The 12,141-nt window shown below is 41.0% G+C and overlaps 1 protein-coding gene across 3 annotated transcripts in view; it reads right to left on the bottom strand.

Annotated features, from left to right (window-relative positions):
• USP34 (ubiquitin specific peptidase 34) overlaps positions 1–8,318 on the bottom strand; it is a 221,669-nt gene extending 213,351 nt beyond the window's left edge. For 2 of the 3 annotated variants that reach the window (XM_045549682.1, XM_045549683.1), the window contains exon 1: positions 7,791–7,896. In XM_045549682.1, the coding sequence (XP_045405638.1) occupies positions 7,791–7,833 (43 nt within the window). In that variant the 5' untranslated portion in view covers positions 7,834–7,896. Of the gene's footprint in view, positions 1–7,790 lie in introns of all 3 variants that reach the window. The other variant, XM_045549681.1, reaches the window with a different exon arrangement.
• Between the last annotated feature and the right edge of the window lie 3,823 nt (positions 8,319–12,141).

A 12,141-nucleotide genomic window follows, 5' to 3' on the forward strand; every position in this document is an offset into this window, starting at 1 on the left:
TAATAAAAATATAGAGTAACATGCAAAGTCATTTGTTTATTTACAGAAAATAAAGTGTGGGAGGAAAGAGAAAAAAGAATGACAGAAAAGATGTTTTACCAAAACATGAATGATCTCTTTAGCATGTAGAATTCAGATTCTCCTTATTTTCTTACTATTTTACTACTTGACTTTTTTCTAAAAACAAAAAAGGCAGGTGCTCTTTTAAAATGAGAAACTATAAAGCTACTTTCATTCTTTGGAAAAAAGACTAATCACCCTGGTAGAGAGGTCAATGATAAGGGTTCTTAAGTTTTCTCCTGTCACCATACACTACAGATGACACTAGCCCAACATATTCCAAGAACCTAACCAAGATTATAAGGAAGTGCTCATAGATAAAAATTACACCAAACCTGCAATAAAGAGAGCTCATCAAGAAGCAATTTTGGAATCAAAACTCTTTTGGCTGCACACTAACTCAAATGGTACGTACAGGACAGCTCAAAAGGAGCACCAGCTTCAGTAATGGGAAACCATCAATGTATTCTCTTCCATCTCTTTACGGAGCTTTGATATCAACTGTTTCCACAAATCTGCTCCAATTCTCTCTTCAAACAGTCTCTTTCACTTGCTCAGTGTTGCTGTTCCCCTACATCAGCTTGTCAAAGAACTCACTCTAGATCAGCTGCTCACAGCTAACTGGCTCTTTAGTTCAAGTATTCTAACAGGAAAAATCTGATTGATCAACAGCAGCCCACCAAGCAACCGCTGGGAGTAAGGTCTTCCAAGGGATGTAAGCAAGATAGGTTCTCTAGAAGCAGCTATGGCCAGGCCAAGAAGGGAAATCTGTCTTCTGCCACAGTAAGGAAAGTACAAGAGAAGGCCAGGTTTATACTACATCAATTCTCGATTAACGGAGTAACCTACATTGGAGATTATTTTTCATTTCTATGGAATTTCAGAGAAATATAACATTAACAGGTGTTAATCACATTAAAAGGCAAAAAGTCCAATTATTTTCCTGGTATACATAAAGCCCAAAATAAAAGTCACTTAAGCAAATTACATCCCATAGACCCAATTCTCACCACCTATAGGGAAATAACTAACTTTTGCTGTTTTGCATTGCCTAGTATAATTCAGATCATAACTGACCAGGGTGGATATTTTTTTACAAACACATACCTACTGGTTTATGAATAAGATGATAAAAACCAATATATATGACACAATCTGCACCTGTAGCATATTTCATTCCAAAACACTCACTTCTAAATCACTACTATCTATAGGCCCAAGAACACTGATTTACATAGGCAATTACATTCTTCTATGACACAACTTTTCATTAACTAAAATGTTTACTAAGTACGTACTCTCTAAAAGACACTATATTAGGTAAGACCAAGAAAAGCAAGAATAAAACATGGCCCCTAACTTCCAGGATCTTGCCATCCAGCAACAGAGGCTGATATTCATCTAAAAAAAGAAAAAAGGCTGTAACATAAGCAGACATTCTAACTAAAGGGTGTAAGTGGAACCAGCAGGCATGGTGGCTCAGGCCTGTAATCCCAGTACTCTGAGAGGCCGAGGAAGGAGGATCAAGGAAGGAGGCTCGCTTGAGCCCAGGAGTTCAAGGTTATAGTGAGCTATGATCTGGCCACTGCACTCCAGCCTGGGCAACAGAGACCTTGTCTCTCCAAAAAAAAAGAAAGAAAAGGTATAAGCCATTTGAAGAAAGAAGTTGGAAGAAATTTGGGAAAGCCTCCCAAAAAAAGTGAGAAATAGGTGTAGGAAGGTAAGTTTGGGCCCAACTGCCCTATGGTATATATGCCAGGCTAAAGAGTTAGGACTTTATTCTTCAGGTAATATAGAGCTTTGACAATTTAACTAAGTAACAAGGTAACATGATAATCCTATACTGTGTTTCTCACAGACAACTGTGAAAAGGTACATAAAAGTTTTTTAAACCTGTGATTGAAAACACCAAAATAAAAAGGCAAACAGAAAACCAGAAAAAAACTATGTGGAGAATATGACTGAAAGTTAATATATTCAGTAAATGAACAGTTCTTGTGAGTTAATTTAAAAAAACATTAAAACCTGAGATGTGGAAAAAGAACAATTCATTAAATAAGAATTGCAAATAGCCAATAAAAATATGAATAGTTAAACTTACTAGTAATCGGTTATTATATTTTTTTGCCAAAATAACCTTTTTTTTTTTTTTTAAAGAGATGGGACCTTGCTATGTAGCTCAGGGTGGCCCCAAATTCCTGGGCTGAAGTGATTCCTCCTGCCTCAGTCTCCTGGGTAGCTGGGACTACAGGCACATGTCACCATGCCAGCTACAATAACACCTTTTAAAGGATAATATTTAGCACATGACAGTGTCCAAGTTGTACAGACAGGGCTGAGAGAATGGAAATCCCTTCTGGAAAGCAAAGAAACAATGAAGAGACTAAAAATTGTTTACATTTTTTGACACAGTAAACACACTTTAAGCATCTTATCTCAAAGAACCAGGGATGTAATAAAAAGATATATGAACAAGGATGCTCATTTGCAGCATTATTCACAATATGGGAGAAGTAGAAACACACAACAGGGAAATAATTCAATTTTATATAAAATGGAACATTATACAAACAAAAACATGTTTTCCAAAAAGTTAAAGGAAATGATCAAGCATAATGTTAGATGAAACAAGCTAGATATTAAACTACATACATCTCATTCAATTTCAAATGTGTACAAAAAAGATGGAAAATATTACAAAGTATCAACAGGAGTCATCACTGGGCAGTTTAGATTATGGGTGATTAAACTTAGATAGTTTTCAATTCATCTACAATGAGAATACGCAACCTTATAATCCAGAGGAAAAAATGAAAATCGGTGAAAAAGTGAAAAGTAGCACAGCCCATTTGGCTATGGTCTGTCACACACTGGTCAAGTCATTACTGTAGAGTTTTTTACTTTCTCTTTCTGAAAATGTAAAAATCTTTAAAAATGCCAGTCTACATGTAAGAAATAAGTACAAAATAGATATGTAGATATTACCAAACATACAAAAAATGTTAACATATTTAATGAATATAGTGCTAAAGCTAGTTAACAATAGTTATTAGAGACAATGCAGATAGCCTACATGCTAATCTACAGCACATTTGTAGTGCTTTGTGGTTTATAAATAACTTTATAAAAATATTTGGATTGCTGGTAAATTTTTTATTCTACCAACCTAACAATATACTCATAACATTTTCCATAGGAATAGATCATAAAATTCACACAGCATAGCATGACTGTTAATAGTGTGGGCTTTTAGCCTGATCTGGGATTAAGTCCTGTTCCAATCCTGGCCCCATAGAATATAGTCACATGACCGTAAGCAAGTCATGTAAACTCTGTAAATCTTGGTTATCTCTTATACAAAAAGGCTGATAGAGTATCTACCTCAAGAACTAATTAAATAAGATACATATAAAGTGCTCAGGAAAGTACCCAACGCTCAATTGCTCACTAAAGTATTCTACTTTAAAAATATAACAACAGAATTATTCTGCAAATGCTGACGCCAGATTAGCTGAGTTCTACCTTAGATTTGACTAAGCAGGTGGCAAGAGATCTTTGGAAAACTACTCATCCTTTCTGAAGTTCAATTTCTTCACCTTTAAAATTGCAGGACCAGTACTTGTTCCTGCCTATCTCAAATGATTTATCCACTTTGGACAATTTGGTAACTTATAATCCACTAAACAAACACATGGAATAAAATCTACAACATATAAATGGCTGTAAGGATTGATGGACAATTAAAGCCATTTTCACTCTGCTCTCAGGGAAATTTACCTTACTAAGGCAAATGACAACCTCAATTTATTAGTGAGCTTGCTATGGTGATGGCCCAAAGCATAATTTTAGGGCTCCAACTTCTAACCAACATTCAGAAATGCTTTGGGCTTAATGAACTGGTTCACAAAAGTAACTATAAAAGCTGCCATTATACAAACTCAAAGGAACAGCATAAGTATGTAAGTTTAAATTTTATCCTAAACTGAATGCAATGCCACAAATTGACAGTACCAACATTCAATCAATACATCCAAGCTTTTTAAATTTCTAATTAAAAATGAAGCATTAAAAAAAGGAAAATGGACAGTCAGGTGTGGCAGCTCAAGCCTGTAATCCCAGCAATTTAGAGACTGTGGTGGGAGAATCACTTGAGGGCAGGAGTATGAGACCAGTGTGGGTGACATAGGTAGACCCCATCTCTAAAAAAATAAGGCAAAAGAAAAAAACAAAACTAGCCAGGCATGGTGGTGCACATCCATAGTCCTAGCTACCTGGAGGCTGAGGTGGGAGGATTGCTTGAGCCCAGGAGTTTGAGGCTGCACTACCATCACGCCACTGTATTACAGCCTGGGTGACAGAAGGAGACCTCATCTCTTAAAAAAAAAAAAAAAAAGGAAACTCAAATATACTGGTATTATTGAGATTGGTCATTCCAACATTAAAGCCAAATGTTAAGGCTGGGCTCCATGGCTCACGCCTGTAATCCTAGCAAGCTGGGAGGCCAAAGCAGGAAGATAGCCTGAGGTCAGGAATTCAAGACCAACCTGAGTAAGAGCAAGACCCCGTCTCTACTAAAAATAGAAAAAATTAGCTGGGTGTGGTGGTACTTGCCTGTCACCCCAGTGACTTGGGAGGCTGAGGCAGGAGGATCACTTAAGCCCAGGAGTTTGAGGTTGCTGTGAGCTAGGCTGACACCAAAGCACTCACCTGGGCAACAGAGTGAGACTGTCTCAAAAACAAACAAACAAACAAAAAAAAAGGCCAAATGGTATTTTGAAATGTAGCTTCAACTGATAGGGTATCTGTCAAAACTCTATTAAAAAAGGATAGGGGTGGGGTATCCTTATTATAGGTCCTTAGCTTTCATCCACAGACTGACTTCAATGGGCTAGCCCTTAACCTGTAGGCTAAATTGTGTGTCTATATACCTCTGTATGTTTCCATGGTGAGAGTTTACAGCTTTAGAGTCTCAGCAGGACTAGATGGAGGTAAAATTGGTAATATTAATACTCTCACCAAAAACTGATGGCAAAAGGAAACTGCTTATAATCTTTGTTATAAATAAAATTACCAATTTTTATTCTGTTAACTATACTTCATTCTGCCAGATTTTAAAAGAAACATTCTACATGAGGTCCTTTCCTTATTAAGTCTGTGCCTATGATATAAAGCCATAGTATCCATATTATGTCAACCCTTTCATTTAAAACACAAAATTTTTAGCTTATACATTTTCTGGCATGTCCAGGTAGACTTCTCAAAGTTTGATCAGTGTTTGTAAATTTGGCAAGAAATAGGTTTTTGGGTTTTTTTAAATAATTCTTTTTCAACATCAATTTGAAACACATCACCCAAAAATACACATAATTTTATTTCTTCTTTTGCTTAGTTGTATTGAGAGATGAATTCAGAGCATATTATTTTGGAAATTTAACTCTGAATTTGTAAATTAAGGTTGAACTGATGCTCATCTTTACACAACTTAAAAGGAGGAAAAAGGACGGATGATAATTACTGCAGGTGAGATTACAAGAAACACATAAATCTACTTCGATCTAACAAGTTTTATCAAGCTCCAACCATCACACTCATTATCACACTCCATCCATCATGGAGCCATGGAAAAATATTACTATGGTGAGACCCAGTAATACCCTCTGCTCTCAGGGGACTTAAGAGTCTTATGTTTGGGATACAAGAACTACACATAGGGAAAATGAGAACAATTTTAAAACTACAGGGGAAAAAAAAAGCAACTCATAGTAATGTGATATAAACTACATATAAAATTGCTCAAGTAATTTTTTAAAAAAGAAGGAAGCATCACTGCAAGATCAGTGTTTAAAAGGCAAACTTTTAAACTGAGCCTTAAAGGAAATGTTAAGAACCTAAGTATTTTTAGAGACCATTGGCTTATAAACAAATAGAAAATCCTTATTTGTTCATTAAAACAGGTTTCTTAGAGTGTCCGCATCGCCAGATTTTGTGAACCTGGTTGAACTAACTACACTGACTTAAAAGTAATAAAAGTTAAATTCTATTTCAGTTCTCCACATTGCTAACACTCTATAAATCCATTGCATTTTTTAGCACTTCTAACCAAAGTTCCAGGGGTTTCCCAAGTAATATTTAATAGGACCCTTCATTAAGATCAAGTGCCATCTCTTTTCAAAAGATAATAAAGACTAACTTTAGTTTCTTTAGATACTATGTTTAAAATTAATCTTTAAAATACTTTAAAATTTTTAAAACATCTTAAAATCACCAACAAAATTAAGTAGTTTTTCCTAATATATATACTGGATAGCAAAGCTATTCATTTTCCAATCCGAGAATAACAAAGTCATAATCACGCAACTTATATCTAAGAAACAATATATGGTTTACTGAAATAAGTACTAAGGACTTAAGTTTGTATCATAAACCACCTGCACCAAAAATTAAAGTATCTCAAAATAAACACAAATAGACTTAAAATTCTAGTAAAATTCAGGATGACACAAATACTGGAAAGTATAGTTACAATATCTGCAAAAGCCTACTTCCACCTGTCAGGAAGGAAATACAGAGTTGAAAGTAAATTAGAACCCTTCTACTTTTATTATTGCCTTTGGTCATTAAAGTGAAATTCAAACACATTAAGTAAAATTCAAACAAACAGGATGATACGTTTTATAAGTCAATTGTTTTTAATGAATTCTATTAGAAAATAGGTAGTTTGTCGAAAATATTAGTCTGTCGAAATATCACCCATAGAATACAAATTCCAAACCCACACAACCTGTTAGTGAATGAGCATTTTCTCAACAATCAAGTTTTTGTAAATTGATCTTTTCATCTAATTCACCTCTTCCAACTAGGCCTTTGGGCCCAGAAGTAGTTGACTTGCAATATATCTTATTTCTTTAAGCTGAAATATCATCTTGCCAGAGTCGGGAATAAAATAAAAAGAATAGCCAAAAGATACTGACGTACCCTCTCTAATAATAAAAAGTATAAGGAAAAAAGCCTTTCATTCCAGGAGATAGGCCATGACTATCCCGGGATGGTATCAGTAGTACAGTACTCTCCTTACAGAATTTGGCATTAAAACGATGAAGAGTACACTAAGAAGAAACATCATCAAATTTATTTTAAAAATAGGTATGAAGGTTCCAATCATCACTATCACAGTTCATTTTCAGCTATTTAAGGTCTGGCAGAAGGGTTTAATACACCCACACACCCCCAAGGGAGGGAAAAACCACCACCCTCCTCCCGGGGAGTTTAATGAAAATCAGCAGGTAAGAGAGGCCTCGGCACCACGCTAAAAATCAAAGAGGGCGGCCGGAGGGCTTGGCCTGCAGCGGAAAGCATCGTCCTCCGACCCCACCTCCCCTCACCTTCCCCGCAGGGCAAAGGGGGCGAAGAAGGCGAGGGGCTCATTTAGTGCTTTCATTAATTGACACCTGTAATGAGGAAACTTTCCGCCAGCCGACAGTGCTCAGGCCGGGCCCGGCCAGAGCTCCGGCGCGGCCGCCTCTCGGGCGCCCAGGTAACCGCGCTGGGCTGGGCCCGAGGCGCCGAGGCGGCGGCGGCCGCGCCACCGCGCACCTTCCCGGGACGCTAGGCCCGCACGCCGCCTGGCCCGGCCGTCGCCTCCCGCAGGCCGCGGCAGCCCAGGGAGGCCGGAGAACGGCGCGCGGACCCCAAACCGTGCACCCGAACAGGCCGCCGCTGCGGCTACTTACTTTCATTTAACACCTCCACCAGGTCTGCGCAGTTCTCGCACATTGTTCGGCCGCCGCCCCCCCCTCCCCCGCTTCGGATCGCACTGACTGATCCCGACCGGCGGGGGGGAGGGGAGAGAGGCGGAGGAGAGGGCCGGCCGGCCGGCGGGAGGGGAGGCGGCGGGGACGGGGCGGGGAGCACGAGAATGGGGGAGGGGGCCGGCGGTCCCCGGAGCGGGCGGGGGAGAGGAGGGGGGTGAGGGGAGGTACGCAGGCCGGAGGGGCGCGGAGGCGCCGGCTGTGGGGAAGGGGGGGAAGGACGGGGGAGGGGAGAGGGAGGGAGGGGGCGGGTGGGGAAAGAAGCAGCAGAGTCACTTCACCGACCAGACGCCGCGGCCACCGCCGACGCCGCCGCCATTTTAATAGTGCGCTCGGGCTGCGCTCGGCTCTTTCCGCCCGGGCGAAGAAGCCGACGAGAAGCGCCTCGCGCTCTCATTCCTCCTCCTCCCTCCCTCTCTTGTCCTCCCGCCCTCCTGCCTCTCCCTCCGCACACACGCCGCACGCTCCACACCCCGCCGTGGCCGGCTCGCCGCCCTCCCTTTCCTCTTCCGTCCGGCCTCCCCGCCCTCGGTCCACCCCCTCCGCGCGCTCGCCCACCCCGCCCAGCCCGGATCTCTGTCAGCGGCCGGAAGGGAAACGCGAAGCCAGCGCGGCCGCGGGGGGAGTCCGGGTGAGTAGAAGATGGCGGAAGCACCGAGCGGGTCGCGGGTCCGCGGCGTTGCCCACCGCGGCCCACTCCACGGACTTCGAGCCCCGGCGAGCGTCGGGTCACTTGCGCCGCCGTGTACCTCACCCCTGCGCTTCGTCATTTTTCCTCGGGGCCCAGAAAGGGGAATTGGTGCTGATTTCTTTCGTGTCCACCTTTCCGGTGCTCAGGCTTTGGGGGGTGGAGGAAGGAGAGAATCCGCGGGGGCGCCGGGCGGGGGCTACGCCGCAGCCTCTCCCCGCGGGGGCTCTGTGGGAATGGATCAGCCCAGGGCCCGGCGCAACTTGCATCGGTGCTTATCGCTACCCTGCAATTCTGTGAGGCTCCTCCGTCCTGGAGCAGTAAGACACCTTGATATGTCTAGAAATGGCGGGGTAGAGTATTCGCATGGCATCGCCTCGTTTTTTACGCAAGAGGGCCCCTCACGATACGCCCATCAGAGCAGATAGGATATTGAGGTGAGGAACAAGGAATGGAGAACAGCTGAAGGGAAGGGGTACACTCAGCCGAAGTTTGGTATTGCGTTAACTGCTTGGCGTTAGGAAAATTTTCCTCACACCTGCACTTACTCCTTCCTCACTCACTGATTGTTGTGTCCAACATGTTTACGTAGTGACGCGAATGCAGTCTTTAAGACAGTGTACATAGTATTCTCAGAACTGTAACCGGACCACCTATCGAGCACCTGTCGTAATTCAATGGATTTTGTCGAAGTTATATCACACCCATCTCTCCATGACAGGACCACGTTGTTCCTTCCCAGATGCTGCTTAAAGTTGATGCTATAAAGATTCTGCCCAACCTGTTTTAAGTTGTTTCACATGAGCAGGTGATCCTTAGGCCTGTACAGCTGTTCTGCCATTATCTTTCTTCTTCTTTGCCTTTCCCACAGAATTTGGGTTTTTGCAGATTTGACTTTGGATCCTGAGGCAGACATTGTCCATCCAACATCCGTTCCCATTCATTCCTTGTCTTCTCTGCCTACAGAACCCAAATATTCTCAGATGACAATGGAGAAACCCTGATCTCAGGAAGGAACGTCCAAGGGAATATTTGTGATTCATGTAAAACCAACAATTATGGTAATTCTGATTTCTCTTGGACTGGCCACATAATTGAATTCTTGCTGATGAAGTGTAAGCAGAAATCTGCAGGGTGGGTCTTACGGGAAGAATTATCCTTTCCTAATAAAATAAGGGACAAATTCAGCTGTCATGCCCTTTAGCCCTTCTTTCTGCCTGAAACATGGTCTTGATACACAAAGTAATACATCCATTTTGTAATTTGTTAAGAAATAAACCACAAATGGGGAAAAAAACCCAGCCTTCAAGTTGGTAATACAAGATAAAGTGTGGATCCCTGATGCATCTTTGAACAGCTAAGAAAAACATTTTTTTTTTTTTGGAGACAAGTCTTGCTCTGTTGCCTGAGCATGAATGCAGTGTTGTCATCGTAGCTCACTGCAACCTTAAACTCCTGGGCTCAAGTGATCCTCCTGCCACAGCCTCCAGAGGAATTATGTGCCACTATGCCCTGCTAATTTTAAAATTTCATTGTTACAGACCAATAGCTGGCTAATTATTTCTGCTCTGAAAGTCTTTAAAACAAAATCACACACACTATCTGTAATGTTTGAAGTAACCTAAAGGGCAGGTCGTCGGCCAACTTCAAAGCTCAGGATGTTGGTTCCACCTGTTAAATTGTCCCTGGTGAAAATGAAGACTCAGACTTGAGGTGGACTCAGCAAGAGGATTTCTTGTGGACCATTACCAACAATCTGGAAAACAAGGTGGAGAAGCACACCACTTCTGTGTATATGAGGTGGATAAATCATAAAATGGTGAAACAGTATTTAAGTTCTTAATTATTTGGGAACATTGAATGAATCTGACCTCATTTTGAGCAAGTCTGGCCTCCTTAGTATATTGAGACCAAAGTGTGGGAGGCTTGGAGTCTCTTCTTGTTGCAGTTGTAAGTATAGATTCTGGGTCAAGGACTGAGAATCAATATTCAGGCTGAATCTTTGTGTATATCCTACTGGAGTACAAAAAAGTGTTTCAGCAAAACTCTGGTCTTAGAAGACTTGAGAGGGCAAATGGAAGATTTTGACAATGAAACAAATGTTTCCATATCACGGGAAAAAAAGGCCTATATTGGTCAGTAAACTTTTTGAGGAATTTTCATAGGTGTCCCAACAAGAAAAGTGAGGGGTGGTACTGTTTGGGCATTAGGTTAGGAGTGGATCAAGGAAAGGACTCTGGGCACCTGTTGAGAGTGTAATCTATACCCCATTTCATAGTTGCTAAAATGTGAAGGAAAATGCATCCTAAGTTGTTGAGCTGTGGTGTCAAGCATCTTGCAAAGTTTTGTACACAGATCTTTTCACAGCCATCTTGGAATGCAGTTTTGTGATCCTGTTTTTTCAAATAAGGCAGCATTCATCAAATGACTTGCCTAAGATTCTCCATCCAGGTATCTAAAACCATTTATTATGAAAGAGGATCCCAGTTCTTCACAATTTATAGAGACCTTTCTTTGTTCCAGAAGAGTTAAATGGTACCAGCCTAAACATCTGACTCAGCCAATTACTGTAAGTGTGCTTGCTGGCAGGTACCTTGAGGCTGACCCAAATATGACCAACTTTGACCCACCCCAGATGTAATTTGCTATCACTGTTGTCAAATCTTATTAATACAAAAGAACCTTCCTGCAATGGATAGAAGTATAATAAATCCTGATGAGAACCATTTTAACTTAAAAAAAAGAAAAACTTTTGATGTTTCCCGTTTAATCTATGGTTTGTTTTCCTTGAACGTACTAAATTTATATATTATTCAACTACCCTTGTCATTTTAAAGGTCTAAGTTGTTTTTGGCAGTGGGTGTCACCTGCCAATCATTTCTAATTCAAAGTGGACTACACTGGTTCCTAAGCCAAAGTTTGTTTTCTTGAAATACTCAGAGTTATTCAAGAGTCTAGGGGGCTGTAGAACATTACCATTTGGCCATGGTTGTAAATGTTGACAGCTATTCTTAGCTAACAATATTGGCTTTATAGCTAATTCAAACAGAGCCAACGATCTGGACTTAAATTCCTGGGTAATTAAAAAAAAAAACTCAAGGTATTTTTAGGCACACAACAATAATAAAACAATAGGCCCAAATGTGGTCTGAAATTATAAAAACATTTTTTAAGCAAAGTTTTTACCAAAGTTAAGTTTTTCAGTGTTTCCCTTTGACAACATTTAAGCTCTTAACCATTTGTTCTAGAAAAATGCTTTAATGGGGCATTATAGTCCACTGACATGATAGGATTTTTGCCAAGGATCTAGAAAGTTAAGGGTACATTAATTCTAAAGTTGCTCAATCTCCATATACATGAGACACTCAAAATGTTTAGGTATTAGTCTAGGTTTGAAAAAAAAAAAAAGCTAGTTTAGGCCTGGCACAGTGGCTCACGCCAATAATCCTGGCACTCTGGGAGGCCAAGGTAGAATAGCTTGAGGTCAGGAGTTTTTGAGACCAGTCTGAGCACAAGTGAGACCCCTGTCTCTACTAAAAGTAGAAAAAAATAGCTGAACATGGTAACGCATGCCTGTAGTCCCAG

This window comes from Lemur catta, chromosome 4 (genome assembly GCF_020740605.2).
Source record: "Lemur catta isolate mLemCat1 chromosome 4, mLemCat1.pri, whole genome shotgun sequence".
NCBI classification, from domain to species: domain Eukaryota; kingdom Metazoa; phylum Chordata; class Mammalia; order Primates; family Lemuridae; genus Lemur; species Lemur catta.